At 38.2% G+C, this 21,238-nt stretch overlaps 2 protein-coding genes across 4 annotated transcripts in view; one reads left to right on the top strand and one right to left on the bottom strand.

Moving 5' to 3' along the window:
- The first annotated feature begins 1,718 nt into the window (after nt 1-1,718).
- LOC110951611 (uncharacterized) lies at nt 1,719-3,919 on the top strand. The gene is made up of 4 exons (XM_051937035.1): nt 1,719-1,957; nt 2,408-2,725; nt 3,391-3,678; nt 3,795-3,919. The coding sequence occupies exons 1-4, from the start codon at nt 1,912-1,914 to the stop codon at nt 3,917-3,919; spliced, it is 777 nt and encodes a 258-aa protein (XP_051792995.1). The 5' UTR covers nt 1,719-1,911.
- A 5,742-nt stretch (nt 3,920-9,661) lies between these two features.
- Nucleotides 9,662-21,238, bottom strand: part of cnksr3 (cnksr family member 3) — a 70,046-nt gene continuing 58,469 nt past the window's right edge. For all 3 annotated transcript variants that reach the window (XM_051960644.1, XM_051960645.1, XM_022194784.2), the window contains exons 6-13: nt 20,926-21,045; nt 20,507-20,566; nt 20,256-20,324; nt 18,754-18,903; nt 17,058-17,188; nt 16,740-16,921; nt 15,780-15,860; nt 9,662-13,496 (exon numbers count right to left, since the gene is read on the bottom strand). In XM_051960644.1, coding sequence (XP_051816604.1) covers nt 13,195-13,496; nt 15,780-15,860; nt 16,740-16,921; nt 17,058-17,188; nt 18,754-18,903; nt 20,256-20,324; nt 20,507-20,566; nt 20,926-21,045 — 1,095 coding nt within the window. In that variant the 3' untranslated portion in view covers nt 9,662-13,194. The remainder of the gene's footprint in view (nt 13,497-15,779; nt 15,861-16,739; nt 16,922-17,057; nt 17,189-18,753; nt 18,904-20,255; nt 20,325-20,506; nt 20,567-20,925; nt 21,046-21,238) is intronic.

Raw genomic sequence — 21,238 nt, 5'->3', positions numbered from 1 at the left:
CAGTAGACAAACTGGTTCACTTGTTTGTCTCGCTCTCTCTTTTTCTCGCGACCAACGCACTGACCTACCGACCCACCAACATCACTAGTGTGGCAGGAATGGCAAGTACAGGAACCAGGTAGAAATTTCTGAAAGGGAAGAGGACAGGGCCAGGTTTGATGCAGCCGGTGGACTGGAGGTTATGGCAGGAGGTCAACGGAGTAGGAAGGAAAGGAATTATTCAACGGTGTGATGTTTGTATTGGTCTGAGTCAGGCTTTTATAGCAGAGGCAGATGAGTTGCAGGTGGACCACTCCCTCAGGTGATTATCCAATGACTGCAGCTGCACGTATTCCACATACAAATCTCATTTACGCCCACATGAGGGAAAAAGAAAGGAGGGAGATGGAGGGGAAAGGAAAAGACTGCTGCTAAACAGAGCTGGAGGTGGATAGCCTGACATACACAGATCAGCCTTAACATTATGACCACTGACAGGTGAAGTGAATAACATCGGTCATCTTGTCATAATGCAACGGTCTGCTGAGAAACCTTGAGTCCTGACATCAATGTGGATGTTTGACATGCACCACCCACCTAAACATTGCAGGTCAAGCAACCCCCCACCACCTCACGGTAACAGCAGTCCTTGATGCCATTTTCCACCTTCAGCAGAACAATGCACCCGAACACACCTTAAAAACTGCTCAGGAGCGACCCGGGGAACAAAACAGAGCTAAGGAGTTCACCAGGCTTCCACACTCCCCAGATCCAAATCTTATGGAGCATCTGTGGGATGTTCCAGGATCAGTCTGATCTCGGTAGGTCCCACCCTGCAACCCACAGAGCCCACAGAATTCACTGCCATCATCCCGATGTCACAGGACATCCCCAGAGGTCCTTTGTCCATGACCCACTGGATCAGAAGAGTTTTAGCAGCATAAAGGAGACCAACACAATATTATTCAGGTGGTCATAATGTTCTGACTGATCCATGGATATTCATGACCACCCAACAATTCCAAGGAGACTCTGGTTTCCAGTGGAGTATGCTTCATTTCTATTTTTATATTTATGTAAAGTATATTATTTTGTCTTTTGTATTGTGTTTGTTTTATTTTAGAATGTGTTGTATTAATTTGTTTGTGTACTATTTATATCAAACAGAGTGGAGAGAAATGAGTTGCTTAGAACAGGACAAGGTCTCCAGCAGAACCAGGTTCAGTGAGGGCAGACATCTGCCTCGACTGGTTGGGGTGAGGGTGGAGGGGAGAGGGAAGGAGACAACAGAGAGAAACAGACAACAAACAAGAGATCAGAAACACTGGACCAAACAGAGGAATCAGTAGAATGAAGATCAGAGACAGATATACCTGCAGAGAGAAGTCACTAAGTTATACAATAGAAAATAGAACTGCATGGAGGTCATGACAGTGATCAACATGTGCAGATATCCATATGAATGGGAAAGCTAAGGCAAAGATGGAAAACAGCTGCTAGTATTGCTGTAGACCTGGTCTCATTCTGTCTCACTTATTGCCAAACATGGCACTTCCTCTTTAAACACACCAATGACATGACAGAATGGAAACTTGAACATTTGTGAAAAAGAAAGAAAGAAAATCTGCCATCATCCAGCTAAAACTTAATGTTCTTTTTTATCGACCAAAGCACAGAAGTCAAATTATTTCTTCGTCATTTTCAATGTGACACAACTGAAGTTTGTGAAACTAGTTTACTTTAATCGTGACCCTTCAGTCTGTTTAGAAGAAACCTGGTGAAACTTGAAGTCTCTGATAACAGACTGAGACGTGGGCGTTCCTGTCGGTCATTTTTTCTCTGAAAGTCAACCACAAACAGGAAATGACATCATCACATACAGAGCTATAAGGAACTCTTCAACATTCGCCTGCAGACCCAGAATGACACAGAATGGCTCGACCAGAATTTATTCTCATTTTTCTTCTTCAGTTTAAAGGTAAATCTTTTTTCCATATAAAATATTTCAGAAATGACGTAGAAATGTCGTAGAGATGCTTGATAGACCACTTTGATCATCTGTTAAAGTGAACAGATATTTCTGGAAGTTGACATGTGGAAAAAATATGTGTCATTTAGGTTGGAAAGATTCTCAAAGTTCTGTAGATTTCTGTTAAAAATGTCAACAAATCTGATGATTAATTCTGTGGTTTTGTCACAAAACAAACTTGAACAGTGAGTGAAGCTCATTTCTGTGTATTTTACAAATATATCTCCAGTGAACTGAGTCAAACATGAAATGATTCCTATCAGGTCACTATGGGGTGTGTGCTGGTACATTCTCTCTGTGTGACTGAAAATGTTGAAGTCCACACTCATTATTTTGTTGGCAGGTAATAAGTGGAGTGCAGCCTGTCACTGATTGGAGAATGTTTCCTTTTCTTTGCAGCAGCCATCAGTGGAGATCGCTATCTCTATTACAGAGTTGGAAATGATGCCACTCTGCACTGTGATGCTGTAAATCCATCTGAAACAAGATGCTTCTCCATTAACTGGCTTTACAACGGATATACAGGCTCTCTGACGTCATTCAAGGTTCGTAGAGGAGATGTTAATCAGAAGTCACCTGGAGCAGACAGACTGAGTCTGAGCAGAAACTGCTCTCTGATCATCAACAACATCACTGCTGAGGATGCTGGTCGTTACACCTGTCGGATTAGGGAAACCACTGCGTTTGACACATTAGTGCATCCAAGTATCCTGACCAGTGAGTATTTTGATTTGGATGACTCTGAGCTCCACACAATCACCTGAATCATTCTCTCATTAACTCTGTAGTTCTTTGTCAAACCAAACCCTCCCTCACACCCTGAGCTGTGGATCACACTCCACACTGAGGATTAAACAACACTCACAGGCATCACTTTGATTAGAAGTCCATGAACACCCATCCTTCATGGAACTGAATGTCTCTGTGGTTTGGGACTAGTCTGAACATGAGGGACCCTCTTGGTGAATAACTGGAGACCAGATTTAAAGTAGATATGTCTGCTTTTCAAGTAATGACTAAAATAAATCTGGTTGGTCATTACTTATATATTTTTGGGCAAATTAAGCATAAAATAGTTTCTTGCATTTGTTTCAGACCACATTCATAATTAAACACACATATATTAAATCTGGAAAACTCGTATTTCCACGTGAAAATGAATGTGTCTGAATAAATCCAGGGTAGAGACAGAGTGCTGAAACTTTCATTGCACTGAAAACTCTTTTTTTTTTGCTGCATATGAAAAGAAAAATTCTTCAAACCAGAGAAATATCAAAAGATGAACAGGAGCTTGTTAGGACATTGTTCTGAAATCTATCACTATAAAGCTGATGTTCCTCATTTTTACCTGTTAAAAACTGTTGTCACTTGTTTTCTCTCAGTCTCTCCATCTCCGCCAGACTCTGATCCAAAGACAGACGATGAGGTCACATTAACATGCTCTCTGTTGATATACGACAATCGTTGTCCACTGAACAGCATCCGTTGGGTGGATGAAAAAGGAGCTGTGCTGCTTGGTGAAGGTGTCGGGTTCAAGTTTAATGGACAGACAGGCTGTGATTCTCTTCTGACTGTGAAGCATCAGAGCGACCACAACAGAACATACACCTGCCAGTTTATTGAGAAAGACAGTGTGAAGATAGAGGCTCACTACACACTTGTTTTAAAAGGTAGGACCACATATAATCATAAAAATTCCTTACAGTCACAAGATTTTTAGAAAAAAGACTCACACGTATTTATTTTGTAATGATTTTTTTGGTTGCTTGGAACTGTCTGAACACAGATGGAATCCACAACACCATCATCATCATCGTCGGTGTCGTGGTCGGGATGCTGGTGGTGCTGGTCGTCATCGCTGCTGTTCTCATCAATTGCAGGAGGCGAGGCAAAGTGACGGAGGGTCAGTAAACACAACATGGAGAGTATTTACCTAAATATGGAGTTAAACATATGGTGACCCACAGATACTGAAGAAGACTGGCTCAGTAAGACTTTCATAGTCTGTTAATGACGACTTAATTTTACTCTCTTTTTCTGCTTTCTGTCAAGAAACTTCACGGTGCATTCAATCTGTTTTTACAAATGCCATTATTGTTCTAAATAAATGCAACTCATTCTTCTGTTATGTTTCTTGTGAATGTGTCAGCTTGTAACTGTTGCTATGGATAATATACTTGCACATACTCTGGTTTTGAACTCCTCAGAATAAGTGTATCATGTGTAATATTTAAAAATATGACATTGATAATTTTTTAATCATTTTTTACGATGATGTTGATGACTAATCCTTGTCTTTTTATCTTTTGTTCCAGATGTTCTAAAACCAACCCAAGCCCAAGTAAGTCCATTTTCTAACATAAAAACGACACAGAAATACCCATCGAGCTACTTCCAAAACATACTCATGTACTTGAATACTCATGGAATTTCCTGTACGTCTCTAATAGCCACTGATCTGACAAACTGACAAGAAAATGAATAGATGAACTTCCCTTTTTAGTTTTTTTCTAAATGGAGAATGAGGAAGTATTAAAAGACGTCATGAATCAGCAAATGCTCATTAATAGTTCACTGGTGTTTTAATGGAAAGAATATGAGGTTATCTGGATAACATCACTCTAATTTAATTTTTTCCTTTTTAAAATTCAGTATTTGTCAGATTGGTTCTCTTCTGTGAAAAATGCATGTGATGGCAGATTAATCTTGGATTTTACAGAGTTTTAAGAAACAAAGACAGGCTGAACGTTTCTGGTGTATTCCATTAAACTCTAAACTATGTAAAATAAAAAATGTCACATTGGACTGATGGATGTCTGCTCACTGCTGCCATTGGTGGCCAGAGGCTGAACTGCAACAACACTGATGTTCTTTAGAGTGTCAGCATGCCTCCATCGTACTTTGAAAAACAATGTGCATGTAACACCAAGTTTGAAACCACTACTGTAAGGAAGTAATGTGCATTTCATATTTAAACTTCATGTGCTTTCATTCAGGATGAACCAGGGGGTAATCTGACCTACATCACTGTCAACCACGCTAATCACAATCCAAATAAAAAGGTAAGACGTGGTTTTATATTTTATTGAAGGTCCCATCTTGAATTTGCTTTGCAGTGCTGTTATGAGATGTGTGTATGCATTGATATATTATCTTTGTGTTGCATCTACTCTCAGAAGTATGTTGCTTTGGACAAAAGTGTCTGCTAAGTGAAACTGTAGAATTGTAGAATTATTTAGGGTACAGGCACAAACGAGAGAAGCAGCATCTTTTTTTTCACAGTATGGTCTTAAAGAATATAAGACCGTAACAATGTGACAATATATGGTCGACTCAAGAGGAGGTACAGAAGTCCAGTTTTATCTCAGACTGCTTAAATTACAATATACCAAAATGTTATTATGGATTTTTCCCCCTATTGTCATCGAATGAAACACTGCCTGCTGCAGCTTTAATATTTCACCAAACAAAAGTATTTTGGACATTAGTGTGCTTCCAACTTTGTGTCAGCTTTGTGGAGGATCTTTTTGTGTTTTACACAGAAATATCATCACACACAAAGCCAGCTCCATACAGAAATCTTTAGGAATGACCTGGATAGCATATTAGCAGCTGTGGTTTTGTAATGAAATGTCCATGTGGGTGTGATGCTTTGTGTAGTTTTTGTTGTGAAAAGTGTCATAAGCCAGTTTCAAGCATTTTCTTTTCGAATTTAAAAAATATATATAATTAAAAATGAAAATCTCCAAACTCCCTGTACAGTTTCAGGATTTATTAATAAATGTAGGTCATTTTCTAGTTAATTTTCTGAACCATCTAAAACCTCAGGCTTGTGTAATGCAGGTCAAAGTGAAAGAAGAAGCAGTGACTTATTCTACAATCAAGACCACAGTGAAGATGGAGGCTGACAGTGATCCCAGCAGCTTCTACAGCTCTGTCAGATGACTTATCACAATGAAGGACTGGTAATGAGACTTCTCTTAGTGTCAGTGAATGAACCCACTGTCTGTCAGGAAGTAGGTTTGCTGCCTCTGTCTTCTTATCGGATGCAGTTGTTCATCACAAGCAGCTTGCTTTACGCTCTGGAAAAGATCAAGTCTGCAAAATAGAACTGGCTGCATTTATGTTTTTATCACATTGGATTATAAATTATGCCTTGCTAAAGACTGTAGATCTCAGTTTTTACCGTGATAGAAGCTTTTTTTGTACTTTTTTGGTAACTTATTGTATATTGTGAAAGTTGGGATTTAATCTTGTGCCGTTATTTGTAGGACTGTGAACCAAACTTTTTCTTCTTGTTCTACTTTTGTATCATATTTACCACTGCTATGGTCTGCTGTAAATGTCTCCAGATGTTGTTGTTACTGAATGTTTCGCTCCTCAGGGAAAAAATAAGTGACTTACTTGAAAATTGTTATTAAAATTCAGACTTGAACCTGTGAGTATTTCGACTTTACATTGACATTGAATTAAACATTAAATCAAATTAAATGTATTACAGCAGGCATGTTTATAGCAGTGCTGTTTCCTGTTTTATTTCTAGCTATAAATCCTCACATTATTCCACTGTATGGAAATCAACTCAGACTTAATTTCTGATGATGATAGTATTACCTAATGTACATTTAAATTTCCTTGATTATCCTTTGAACGGCATTCAGACATTCAACAACTGAGCTGCTGTATATCATCTCTCCATAAGCAAATACACAAATGTAGTGCTAGAAAATTCATGTCAATAAAGCTGTTATCCATGTTTAAGGCACAATCTGAGCATTGAGTCCTTAATTCACAAAAGAATTTAAAAAAAACTGCTCAATACAGCATGAAAAGGTGACGAGAATCAAAGTGTGAAGCAACAAAGGTGACTAAATGTTGATTGTAGCACATCCATGTCACTGAAGCAAATTTTAGGAGAAAAATGAACCAATGATTGGAACTCATAAATCATTTGGAGCAGACTAAAGCTTAAGTCAACTGAAAGGCCTAAATGATGGAAGTCAGAAATATAAAAACGTGACTATTTGCAGCACATTAAATCATTTTAACAAGTATTTTACAACAATGACAACAACGACAGAGTTCGAACAGAGCCACAATTACAAGATTTCCTAAAACACAACCATAGTAACTTCTGATTGCAAAACAAGAACAACTGAGAAATAAACCACAGTCAAGTTAACATCCTGTTTTTGGATGATCTGCTGGGTTGCTTGTTGAGCTGTGACATAAAAACTGCTGTTTCCACTCAACTCTGTAGCCATTAGATCAAAATGCAAACACATTGATGAGTTTTTAGACAGGTGTCAGTTAGACTGGAGCTGACTCTGGGTAAATTTCCAATAAATGTTAATTAATTTAAGGCTAATTCATGCTTTTCATGTAGTACAGGTACATGTGATGTAAATTTCCTCACCCACTGGATTGTCCACATTAAAAGGGTGCCGACTGTGCACATACCAAGAAAACAAGAGGTGGTTAAAAAAAAATTGACATGAGGAGAGAATTCACAGCTTTATAATTCATTCAGACTTTGGTTTGATTTGTTCATGTTTTCCATCAGTGGAGCCCAAAACACAAGCAGCAAGTTCTAAATTCTCCAAAAGTCCTGTGCTGTCAGTCCACCACATCACTGTCCAGTCTGTAAGTAGCTGCTAAATCCTGTAAAAATCACCCTGCAGACTACAACCTTAGTACAAATACAGCATTTATTTATTTTTGTTTCATTTATTCAGGACTTTGTGATTTTATTAGTATATCTATCTGCTGTGTGGGAACGACTGGTTGGCTGTGCTGGTCTTTGCCACTCTGAAGTGTAAAGCTCAGCATTATAAATAAACATGACCATCGCTGCATGTGAGCAGCTATCAAACTTCTTTCAGTGTGGTTTTGTAAAATGAAGACAGCTTCAGTTTCATGTTCCTTCCTGTTTTGTCAGAGCTCTTACATCAACTTTCCTGCAGCTTTCGTCAATGCAAGTAGCTGGAAAATGTTTTAATACTGATCTACGCCCACGAATTCTGCCAGTTTAAGTTTGCTCATTTATTTAGTAATAGCTTCATTTCCCCCACATTTTTATGCGTCATGTCATTTGGTGAAGGAGGATCAACAAAATAAGAGTTTTCTTGTACAGTGGATCTGCCTAGTTTCTGTGCAGATGATACTAAAATTCTTGAAATTTGAAATGAAAAATCTCACTTGATGCATAAAATATAGATGTATTACCAACACTGAACAAACTTTGTACACATCATTAACACTTAGGCTCGGTTGTGAAGGTTTGAGATGGAAAGCTTTGGTCAGTCCTCAACTCTGCTCCTTTCACTTCACCTGTTCTCAGTTTCTACCAAGTGTTTTTCTACCAATCTGCCAACCGGCCCTAAAGGCTGTTTTTGCTTTTTAAATGAAACACCAAAACCATTAATGTCTCCATGGTCTCTCTGCATTCAGATCCTCATCCCAACATTTTTCTGGAAGGATTTTAGAGGTAGTACCACAGTACTCATGTCCCACAGAAAAACACAGTTTCAAGGCTTCATAGAGAGAGCAGATTATGCTGGATTATTTTTTTCTAGATCACAATAAAGGATTGGTAATGAGCATCATTCAAAAAACAAAATCAAATCAACAGTGGATGAGATCAACAATAATGCATATCTGGTTGATATTCAAGTTGATTTTTAAATTTATGTATATATAGAAAATATTGTGTGTATGTACAGAGGGGAAATTCTGATTTTCAGATTTCACATCAGAGCACATTGTGTCACACACTGATGGCTGGAGCTGCCATGCAAGGCACTAACCACGCCCCATCAGGAGGGTTAGGTGTCTTGTCATGAGCACAACAGTGCCGGGGATCGAACCGCAACCCTCCAGTTGCGAGACAGCCATTCTACCCACTGAGCTATACCGTCCCATGCACTGCAGCTTTACTACAGAGCCTGTATTTTTAACATAGTTCATCTAAACTATAAGTTTAAATTTTACATAAGCCCCACTGTTTAACTTAGAAACATTAATTTACTGTAAGGTGATACAGTTTTGACATTTCAGTGATATTGCACTAATTGCACTGAGCCAGACTTCAGTTGTATACAGTAAATAATGTAGTACTGGCATTGTCCACTTGATGGTGTTGTCAGCGTAGTCATCTTAAAGACTTCAGACTTGAATTTTACAAGCCCAAACCAGTTGTTTTAATGTAACTATCTGAAAAACTACTAATATCAAGGCCACATGATAAAACAGTTGAAGGTCTGTTTAGTTGATATCAATCTTAAATGCAACACGGAGCAAATAAAAAATAACATACATACACTACCAGCCGAAAGTTTGGACACACCTTCTCATTCAATGCTTTCTATTTATTTGTATTATTTTCTACACTGTAGATTAATACTGAAGATTAACACTATTTTATTTACAACATATATCCCATATGTATTCTTCTGTAGCTTTGATGTCTTCGGTATTAATCTAGAATGCACAAAATAATTAAACCATTGAATAAGAAGGTGGGTCCAAACCTTTGACTGGTAATGTATATAACACTTTGTTATAATTTTAAAATGGCTTTTCCTTAAAATATTTTTTTAGACTACCATCTGATTAACTGTATCTTCAAAATAATGGCGCTGAGTGGAAAGTTAGAACTTTTCAAAATAAATTGCACTTTATTGTTTATATTTTTACACAAGTTGCAAAGCATCAGAGGCATTAAAGCATAGAACTCTGGGATAATTCATATTTACATATGAAGAATGAGGCCAGTTAAGCACAGTGACATTTACAAAACGTAACAGGAAAGAAGAGATTATGATACAAGAAGTTTGGCAAAACGGCACAACTTGTCAAACAAGATCTTCTACGGATTAGAGTATCTGAACAATAAACAAGTGATGAGTTTTGACATTTAGTAGCCACTGTGTCAATAAACAGTCCTTACAGGGTGATGATGATGACAGTCAAATATATTCCTCATCTGCTTTAAATACCACACCGTTTGGTAAAAGCAAGTGGAATGGAACTGACTCAGTAATGTCAGTTATACAGAAAATCTCCAAAGTTTGCTAACATTAGCCACCACAAGCTACTGCTTATACCAAACCGTGTGAGCTTGTAGCAGCAGAACTCCTGAGTGTTTAGAATTAAGCCACAGTGTGTTGTATTAACTTCACATTTTAATTGTAAAATTTAGTCTTTCACGTTTCTTAAAGTTATAGTCTCACTTTTCCAGTAAACAACATGCAAGGCTGCCTCTGTGATATTAACTTTATTCTGATACAGTGTAGTAGCTTCATAGTTCTTGCATAATGCTTTGTTAGTATAAAGTTAGATAACATAAACCAGACACTCTTTATAAAAGCTAAGGTCTACAAGGAAACTTTAGAAGTCTCTTAAATTTTAATCATTAGGGGATCCAAAATGGATCCCTGAGGAACACCTCCAGGAAGGTTTTTATGATTGGACCTTCAAACACACAGGACTTCTTGGAACAATCTTTTTTTAGTACATTTAAGACACAATACTAAATACTTAAGATCTGTGAGTAAATACGTTCTGCTTTTTAAATTATTCCTGAATTTTTTGGCAGCTTCCACCTGACCTGCATGGAAATATCTGCAGACGACTCTGCCAAAGGAGGAAAGCAGCTGTTTTCAGAATAAACTCAAGTGTAGGTGTGAGATTTAAACTGATGGATTTATATCTGGTAAAATCTTTAAAAGAAAAACATGCTATTTAGGAATCAAGCACTTGAAGCTTTACTCTTAAACCAAACTTTGAGTACTTATTGTCTCAGTCAGCTGCTGTCATGGTTCATGTTAGTTTCAGTTTGAGTCCATTTATTTAAGAAATTAAACCGCAATTTAAATTTTTACTTTTTATCTAATAAGATATATTACAGCTTTAACAACTTTACACCTGCCTATCATAGAAATCTTGCTGGTAAACGTTAGTTAATGAACAGTTCAGCAACATTCCTATTTTCCATGTTCCCTTTGCTAAAGAACCTTTTTATTGCATTTTTGAACTTCTTTTACTTATCAATGCATTTATATCACTGCTGAACGTCAGAAGTATTTAGTAAGATGTTGAGGCCTTGCATATCTAGACTTTTTAACCATTCTGTATCTGATAAAACTGCAAAAATCACACTTTGTTAGATAAATGCCTGGAATTCTGACTCCAGTGATGAAATAAACACAATCTATACAAGATAAAACCAGATTTATAAACCGGAAGGGTACAGAAATGCTGAGGAACTGTCGGCTCCTGGAGAGGAAAATGGGCTCTGAGGTCTAGAAATGCTTCCCCACTTTTAGAGCAGAAATGCACTGAGATACCTGAAACCTCAAGGCGTAGTGCCTGTCACCTTCTGGAACTGGTTAGATAGATTTTATGGATTGTAACTGTTGTCATGTAATTTTAACAAATAGAGAAACCAAAATCTACTGAAAACAAAAACCAGCTTCATCTTCAGCAGATTCATGTCGCTGTAAACACAAATCATGAGGTACTTTAGAGCCGGCCACTGACTTGTGCAGTGAGAATGGAAGCTCAGCGGGTCAAAGCTTGTTGATAAATGTTTGTTTTCAGTGATTAAAACAGGCAACCTTCAAAAACTGTCACTACAAGACGTAGAGGTGTCAGTAGCTAAATTCTTCTTGAGTGTCTTTAAGGCTGAAAGAAGGGTATGTTTTATGATGTTTGAACCTGCCACACTCCTCTCTCCTCTCTGGACACATCAGCATCTTGGGATTCCAGTATCTGATGTAGATGGCAGCAGGTGAACAACGTGATCTCCAAAATGTCTTTAAAATACTGGTGTTACATCCAAGTTTTCATTCAGCCAGTTGAAGCAGTTAGATCCAAGCCATCATGAACTGAATGCCAGCATAACGTCATTCCATAACAATGTATGTAACGGTTTAATTTTCCATTTAAAACAAATAACAATATTAAAAAAACTGAAGGAGAAAATAAATTCAGTTTTTTTGTTGGTCAGTCCTCTTTCTGTCACATGTGATGGATGGTACATACGGGGAGGATTCGTGTTTATATCTTCACATCATTGAACAACTCATTACAGTGGCATCAATAAAGGGTTAGATGGTGAGTTTTCAACATAATATACATACTGTATAAAATATAAGATAATTCGGGTTTTTGTGTTTGTTTGGTTTTCAGGCACCTCTGTATGATTAAGTCAAATATATACAAACAAACTTTCAGAAAATTGAGAGCCTCCAAGTCAGAATTACATCATTGACAACGTGAACTCTATTTTTAAGATTTAATCTCACTTTTAAGACATCAAATAAGAGCTGAAACCCATTTATATTTTCTAATGTTGCTGTACAACGTCAGACAGATGGAAAAACATATTCAAACTGACTGTAAAAAAAATGGGCTTCTTTTACTTGCCATATCGTCTAGCCCCATTTTACTGTTTTTCTCACACTCTGATCACTGTAGTAAGAAGGTTTAAAAGTTCTTGCATATTATTTAATCAGTGTAAAGGCACCAAACATGAACCAGAAACACTCCTTACAATAGTAAAAAGTCTTCAGAAACTCCTCAAATCCAAACCATGGGAAGATCCACGATGGTTCCCTGAGGATCACCTTTTGAAAGCTTATCATGATAGAAACATGGGATTTCTTCAAAGAATCTTTCGAAGGAGATGTTTTAGATGCATAAAGCAGAAATTTGATCTAAATAATGTTTAGAAGGTTCTGTCTTTTAAATTACACCTAAAACATTAATGTATCTGTAAAAAACATTGCCAAAGGAAAGCTGTAATTTTTAGACCCAACTCCAAGGTAGACTCAATTATTTTCCAGTTCATTTGTAAGTGTTGATGACAGATGAAATTTTTTGAAAACCAAATGTTCTAATTATCTGACTGATTTCTTAAATGTAAAATTAAACTAATGAGCTTAATGTTGTTGTAATTATATTCAGCTTCCTAGCTGCCATGGGTTGTTTGGTTCATTCCAAAAGTTCATGATCTTTTTAGTTGACCACAGTCTCCAGCTGCTCTGGGGAAGGAAAAAAAAAACTGCATTTACTCCTTAGATATTTAGGAACACACATCCTGAGGGTCAGGGTGACACTATAAAACCTCTTCCAGGAACCAGATGAATAATGTTACTTGTGTAAAAACTCGGTGCTTTGCCTCTTCAGTGACTCAGCAGCCTGAGGCGAGCCAGCCAACCGCCGAGCAGCGAGGACTGTTTGGTTACAGCCTGAGGAGGAGAAACAGCAGCAGAGGTGGAGGCAGAGGACTTTTTGGTCGCTGCTTCCTGGTAAGGGATGGTGGCGCTGTTGTGCAGGTTGGAGCTGATGAAGCACTGGCTGCCTCTGATGTGGTCGACGCCCCGGACAGACGGGTGGCCTCGGTAAGGCAGAGGGAAACATGGCTCCTCCTCGGTGATGGTGCTGATCCGTTCGTTACTCAGGTATCTGTGCAGAATGTCCTGCCCTGTTCAGGAGACAAGATGGGAGCAAAGAGTTAATTATTCTGTAGCTGTTACTCTTCAACCCCTTTCACTCTAGAGGACCCCGTACCAGAACTGGGTCAACCCAACTGATACCATTTTTTGAAAGGCTCGAAGCTAGGCACTAGCTATTGTAATTAGGACTGGCATAGTGTTTGTTGAACTTCATTTCTGTTTTTCAGTAGATTTTATAAAGTTGCAACTGAGAATTTTTTGGAAAAGTATTCATAACTTCAATGTCAATGACTTACAGCTTTAAGTCCATTTACTACCCAATTTGCAATTTTGATGAGGAAGGAAATAAGTACATTTTTATTCTTTACATTGGTTTTTAGATTTTACTCTGATGAAAAAGATAAAATTACTTTTGGTATTTCAAAATTCTTCTTTGTCTTTGATCCATTGAGCTCAAGCTTAATTACTTTGGCCTTTCTAAAAATGTTTAAACATGGGGATGTTTTTTTCGGTGACAATTTCAATAAATATTGTAGGGATTACAGGGCTAAACAGTCCAGGATTCTGTTACAATGTCCTTAAATCTTAAGATAACCTTCATGCTCCATGTTAATATTTTAATCTTGGGACAATTAACAGCTGAGATCTTTAACAGGACATATGGAGCTTCTTTATCAGAAAAACAGAATGTGTCGATGTTTTTTTTTTTTTTTTTTGTAAAGAGAAAAGGCCACATTTATGATTCTGCTGCATTGATTTTTATCCCTTTCAATTAAAATTGCCACTCCTGAGCTTATTAGTATTATGCAAGGGCATCACATAGTCGAGAAAACACTTGTAAAGGAGTTCATGAGCAAAATAAAGCTTCAGTCCAAATCTGAATTTCTACTTGTCACAAGGGCTAAATGGCAGTTCAACTGTAGATATGAGTTCTAATTTAAAGCTCAGCATTGGGTTTCACCAGCCTCCCCATAGCACCTGTATCCACCTAGCTTTATTACAGAATAACAGCATTGGTCATTGAATCAATATGTTTACACTGTTTAATTAACTGTGATCAAGAGCGGTAACATAACGATCGCTAACATATGGCAATCATAAAACTCCACCTCCAAATCATTGGTATTAAAAACTATTTCCAATAGTCTCCACCAAAATATCTGCAAGTGTCTTATTTCAGAGGATGTAAGGAAGTGTTTATCTGTAATTCTTTAAACATCTAATGAGTTCTATTACATAAATGACATGAGATAAGTTGATTTGTTTCATGTTAAAATAGTTTAATTGTTCCTTTCAGATCTTAAAATCATGAGTTCCATTTGACTAAATGCCCAGTGGATTCCTCTAACTCATTACGTTTTGTAGCATTGCTAGATTACTCCCAGACAAAACACAGCATGCCCTACATCATATTAAAATTCCCCAGTACTTCTTTTCTGTGTTGTCAAAAAAGGCCTTCTCTGTGCTCAAAATGAAAACAATATAAACTTTGATGACGACAGCTCTGGACTTAAAACATTTCCTGCATCTTTTATGTGTAGTTATGATGACAGGCATCAAATTAACGAGTATGTTTATGAAAAAAAGCAGAATCTGTGCTTTGTGGGAAACTGAGAATTTCAAATGAGTGAGTTACTCCATAAGTGACAAAATATAAATAAAAAATCTGAGTTGTGAAAATACAACATAAAAATTCAAAGGTAGGTGAGCTTGGAAACTAAACTGAAAAAAGTTAAATGGCCAAGCTCAGCATTTTACTGAAGTCTGCTAACTTTAAATTTGGAGTTTTCTCAAAATCTTTGTTTTCAGGGTAAAGCACATATATAAAACACCACGTCCAGATGAAAAGGTGAAGTGTGGCAGGTTAAAATACAATGTTTTCTGTTAAAGCAGCAAAAAAGAGAATAATTTATATAAATAAAATTATTGGAAGAAAAGCACTTGCATTTTTTTTAGCATGACTGTTCTAAAATTTCTGCTCATAATTCTATTGCTGGACTTGAATAGCATCTGTGTCCACCTCGTCCTGAGTCTTTAAGTGTTCATTAAGGTTGACTGTTATCTTGGACAAACACTTTCAAATCAACTCAGTTTGTTCTTCAAGGTGAAGTTTGTAAGACGCAGACTAAACTGCTACTAAAATCAGTTCCAACGATGCAGCAGCAGCTTTCCCTGTTAATGATTGATGAGGTAAAAATTCAAAGCACGCAGCTCGTCATGCTGCGGTTTGTCCTCGACTGTTAATGAGGCAGACAGACGGTGATTACTGATAACATACTATAAATGCATACAGTCAGACAGGTGGCGTTTACCTTTCCTTCCCTGAGCTCTGGAGGACGGGTCAGACACACCTGAAAATGACTCCACTGGCATGGAGACGGGTCGAGGTTTAGCTGCAAATAGGAAACAGTGAAAAACATGCATGTGGTTACATTAACATCTTATCACTCCTCCTTATCTGCTTCACAGAGACTGGCAAAGATTGGTCTTTTTAGTCTTTTCTGAAAACCACACTGCCCCCCTAACACCAGCTTAGAAGAACTCTCCTAGTTGTGTTTGAATTCAAAGAAAAAGCTGACATTTGGGAAAATATTCCTATTTGCTTTGTTGCAGAGGGCGTGATGAGACTCTAATTTTACGAAGTTAAATGTGAAGCAGCAGCCAGTGAGCTTTTCTTAGCATAAAGACTAGAAAAGTGGAAACAGCTAGCCTAGGTCAGTCTAAAGTTTTAAAAAAAATCTAATTGGTGTGTTTCCACAAAATGTAGAATAAATTTGAAGCCTTTGGGTGCCCTTTCTTGCAGACACAGGCCACAGGAGTGGTTGGATATTTGTTTCATTAATTTTTGATCAAAAATATGTTTGTTCTGCATCACTGATTTATATAATATACAAACTTTCAGACACTTATTTTTTTGGATCTAAAATTTTAGGCTCTGAAAACAAGGTCACAGGATGGAAGAGGTTAAGAATTGCTGACTCACAGCATCATGGAACAAAATAAAGAGAAAAGAAGAGGAAGTATTTATGCACTCCTCTGTAGAAACAGTTCTAATCTTCTTAAGTTTAAAAACTTAAAGACAATAACATCCAGTAATGTGATACTGTAACTCGACAGTAGATATGTTAAGAATCAAGACTGGACATCAGGACTGGACCACATCAGATACTTTTCCCTCTTTTCTTTTAGGGGCTTTTTGAGAGTTAGGTTTAGGTCAGTGACCAGGGGATGCTTTGTCTTAAAAAAGGTCCACACAGAACATTTCCACCTACAGCGTGCAGAGGAGCGCTGTCTGAGGCGGACTGGGACCGGCTGGCTGAGTTCAGGTGGGGGGCCCATGGATACTCTCTTGTCGTCTGCAGCACTCGAGCGTCGCCTCACATCTGTATCCAGACATGAGTTTGGAGACTTGGGACGCATTTTCACACCTGGAGACACATTTATGTTCCCATCTCTGTGGGGAGGGACACAGCACAAGGAGGAGAAAAACTCAGCATTGTGGATAAAACAGAAGTTGAATGGATTTAAAATATGTGAGCAAACTATTATATTCACAGATCCGAGCAAATTGAAACCTGTGGGGGACTCACAGTGGGGAGTATGGTGCTGCGGGGGGAGGAGGGATGTATAAATCCAAGATGGCCGTCTTCCCTCTTTTCCCAACAGCCTCTGAGGATTGTGGCTGTCGAGATCTGTAAAGACCCGGAGCTCCCTGAGATGTCTGAATGAAGACAAAGAGAAATTACAGTCAGCGAGACAAATAAAAACAAATACTTCAATAATGAGAACAAAAGAATATGAAGCCAACAAAACATTAGAACACATCTCAAAGGCTGCTCTGACTCCTAATCTCTGTACAGCTTTACTTATTTACTTCAACCCTTCTTTAACACAAAAACAGCAGCAGACAACAGGGGAATGATGATTCCTTTACTGAAGTTCATCATCAAACAACTCAAAGTTGTTCTAGGTCAAGAGGAGAAACAGCAGACGAGCCTCTTCTATTTCCTTCCTCAACTCCAAGGTCTCTGTGCTTCCATGAACACAGAGACCTTGGAAACTTAACAAGCTGATTAGGTGTTTTATTCACATGGCAGAAAGCTGAGAATACAACGTGCTGTCTTCAAATTGCTGAAGTCTAAAACCTATGCAGCTTTCTGTGATACAAAACAGAAAAGCAGCAAATCTTATCTGAGGCGCTCTAAAGTAGGGTATGTTTGGCAATTTCACCTGATGAACAGGCTAAACGACTCAATGATTATCAAAATTCTTGCATTGGAGTCTAATAATATCATTTTTGCAGTTTTACGAACTAAAAGATGACAAATCTACAGCTGAAAATAGTTTACAGTACTTGGAATGACAAGGAACTTTGTATTTCTGAGCTGGCGCAAGTGCAAGTGGAAGATACATCAGCGTTTATTCATGATAACCTTTGAGCTGAATATTGAATAATGGGAGTGACGGTGAGGGAAAGAGACTGACTTCAGATCTGTTTTGAAAGCTGAGTTTAGGGACTGAGCTCATCAGTCGATCTGCCGAGGGCATTAAAGACGCCTATCTACCCTAAACACACACATCCTGGACCTCTGTCAACACAAAACCCCTGAAGGTGGTTGAGTAAATGCAGAATTGTCACATTGTGAACTAACATGTGAGTCACCTACCAAAGACGTCTGACATCAACACAGCCCTATGTTTGGAGTGTTTCCTATCCCAGTTTTTTCAGGAAAAGAGAAGAAGGGCTCCATTGTTCACCCACTCACCTCAGCGGAGCAGCAGACTGGGTGGTTGCCGTGTTTTGTGCTCGATTTGCTCACAAACACAAACAGCTCCAGTAAAAACTACAAGCTGCGATGACAGACTGAAAATCCACCAAAAGCAGCTGTATTTGCCCAGAAAAGGGTTACTGAACCAGCCTGCTTCAGGCTCATGCAGTCATATACAGTATACCTGTGCGGCTTGATAGAGCTGCAGCTGCTGCCTCAAAGACACCTCACCAGTAATTCCTACATAAAGCTAACTAAAGCTATGAGGTCTTAGTATTCAGCAGCATCTCCTCTCCATCAAATAAGGCTGACTTTTCCATCCCTTCCCCTCCTTTCACACTTACTACCATCACATGTAGAGTGATTAATATTCCATGCTTCACTTAAAAATGATTAAGAAGAAAAGAAAAGTTAAAAAAGACAGATGAACGCTTCACAAAATGCCCATATCGCATTTTGCTCAAAAGCACTCCACTGTTTTTGCAGACAGGGCTGTGGGGTCGAGGCAGCAGCTCACCTGTACGAGTGGTGGCCTCCAGCGCAGGTTTTTCAGGGGAGCAGGTGCAAAGCCACCAGAAGTTCCAGACGGCCTCTTCTTCACCATCAGCGCAACGCTTCCAGACTCCGTCCTCAGTTTCTCCACCAGGTGCTTCAGCTGCCATCCAACCTGGACCAATCACAGACCAGAACTCTGAGCAGTGCAACCTCTAGATGGTCTTAGCATGAACAAAAACTGTAAACCTTCTAACTGAACCCTCTGATCCCAAAGTAGTTTCAGGGTGAGTTTTTTTTTCTTTGCTCCTGTCACATTTTTACTTCCTGTGGGTTTATTTTTTCACAGCAAGAAAAGTCCTGCACCTCTATGGAAACAACACAACCATGGCTAGAAGTAGAGAGAACTCAAAAATGTCATCTCTGCAGTATAAAAACACTACAGTGGCATAAATTACAAAGACAAAATGAAAGTCTTCTGCAAATGGTTGGTTTTCACATATTTGTAAACAAGACAAAAGTGGTTTTCATGTAATATTTTCTTAAAATTTCACAACTTAACCCATAAGAACCCACGGTGACACCAGTGTAACAAGCACTTTGAGTGCCACAGTCTCTTCCTGTAAAGTTTTATGTCTGACCTTAACTCATTAAGTCCTTTATGGTAAAATGGGTCTGGGTTCTTATGTGTTAAGTTTGAATTTAGTTAATTTTCTTGATGGAACTGTAAGTCACTGATGACTATCAGAAACTTGAAATCCAATGATTCTTATTTTTTTAGTTTCTAGCTCTGATAAGTGGTGTAATTTTTGAATTTTTTTTAAAGATAACTTGCTTCAAAAACTTGCAGGCATGTTTTGAGGTTCAGAAGGTTGATAACTACAGTTGTAGTTGTTGTGAAACAGATACTGAATTCATTATATGTCCAATAAAAAATCTCATGCACACAAATCAGATTAAAACTCAAACAGTGAAATATATTTCAAGGAACAGTATAGCATTTCGGGAAACTGGGAGCTGCAGCCAGAAACTTCTTGCTCTGTCTGAAAATTAAAAAATAAAAAGTCTGTAAAACAACACCCCTGAAGCTGGCATATTAATCAGTCATGTATCGTTTAGATCTTCAGAGTCAAATTGACGAGGTGAAAATTATTCAGGGCAATGACTGCTAAATCCTGCACATACTGGAAAATCCCACCACCACCCACCTCCAAAAAAAGGCCACCAATGCTGTTTTTATACTTTATATTGTTCATGCATTTTTTGTACAGGTGAAAAAGTAAAACACGGGTGTTATAACATGTTAATTAGCTTTAGAAGTGGTAGAAGTAATATTTGGTCACAGAAAAATGTTAGCTGCTTACATTTTATGCTAAGTAAAGCTAACAGTCTCCTGGCAACGCTCTACATAGACATAAAAATGACCAAAGTTCTCTCAAATCTAAGTCTCTGCACACTTACACAACTAAGGCCATTCCCAAAAATACTGAACAACTCCTTCCTTTAAAAGGTGAACTCCTCACTCACCACTGTCTGTTTGTTGACCTGAACGACTTCATCTCCAGCGTGAATCCTCTGAGTTTTATCTGCAGGAGACTGAGTGGCAGACAGAGAATCACAGTGTTTATTAGAGCCTCAGACTGGAAACTGGAGAGCCAACAAACAAGACACGTCAGATTCCCACTCTGATACACACAAAATACACTGGAAAATGTACATCACTAAACCCAGAATAAACGTCTAAAAACAGCATTGTGCTAAAGAACCAGCACACTCACATTCTCCGTTGTTCCTGTGATGACATGAAGCCCGTCGTAGGTGGATTTGATGTAAATCCCCTGGAAAATAAAACAGAATTTAAGGAGTCTGTGTTTGAGAATGTATATATGAATCTCCTACATAAATGCACTTCATGTGGTTCCTCTATAATTCCTTGCTGCAGTGCTAGATTTGGGGTTTTCCTTTTTGGATATACATCTGTTTCTGTTTCTGACTGATTGAGGCTCATGGTGCAACACTAAAATACCTGTTAGTGTTATTCTGGGGACGTCGGGTTAAATTGTGGGTTTTCTTTTTGCAGCACTTGATACTTATCTGACAGTGGTGTCCTGCTGATATGGTCTAACATGTCGATGTCTGTCATGTATTTGTATTTTGTCTTTTATTCTGTGCTGTTTCATCTTGTTTCGGAGCTCACCAGTCCCTCTCCAGGTTTGATGTTGGTGATGTGGACCTCCTCCAGACAGGCCATCTCGCTTTTGGAGGGGTCAGACGTCGCCTGGACTGTCTTCTCGCAGATGGCGTTCAGAGCTTGTGACTGAAACACATCACCAGAAAAATAAAAATTAACGAGTAGCTGTTTCATTAAGACAGCCTGTTTATTACCAAAATATAATAAGGTTAGGTTTTGCAATGGTTAGTTAAAGAAATACCAATCATTTGATCATTCCGTGTTCTTAAATATGAGGTTTTGCCATTCTTTTTAACCCTATTTTACAGTAAATTTTGCA

This window comes from Acanthochromis polyacanthus, chromosome 16 (assembly GCF_021347895.1).
Source record: "Acanthochromis polyacanthus isolate Apoly-LR-REF ecotype Palm Island chromosome 16, KAUST_Apoly_ChrSc, whole genome shotgun sequence".
NCBI classification, from domain to species: Eukaryota; Metazoa; Chordata; class Actinopteri; family Pomacentridae; genus Acanthochromis; species Acanthochromis polyacanthus.
The sequence above is the reverse complement of the archived record's forward strand: the minus strand, read 5'-3'. Positions and strand labels throughout refer to the sequence as shown.

What these genes read in the sequence shown, in the direction of transcription:
- LOC110951611 (XM_051937035.1), top strand. Translation starts at nt 1,912, where the DNA reads ATGGCTCGACCAGAATTTATTCTCATTTTTCTTCTTCAGTTTAAAG. An exon ending in TTTTCTTCTTCAGTTTAAAG is followed by an intron (nt 1,958 to 2,407) that starts GTAAATCTTTTT and finishes TTTTCTTTGCAG; the next exon opens with CAGCCATCAGTGGAGATCGC. An exon ending in GCATCCAAGTATCCTGACCA is followed by an intron (nt 2,726 to 3,390) that starts GTGAGTATTTTG and finishes GTTTTCTCTCAG; the next exon opens with TCTCTCCATCTCCGCCAGAC.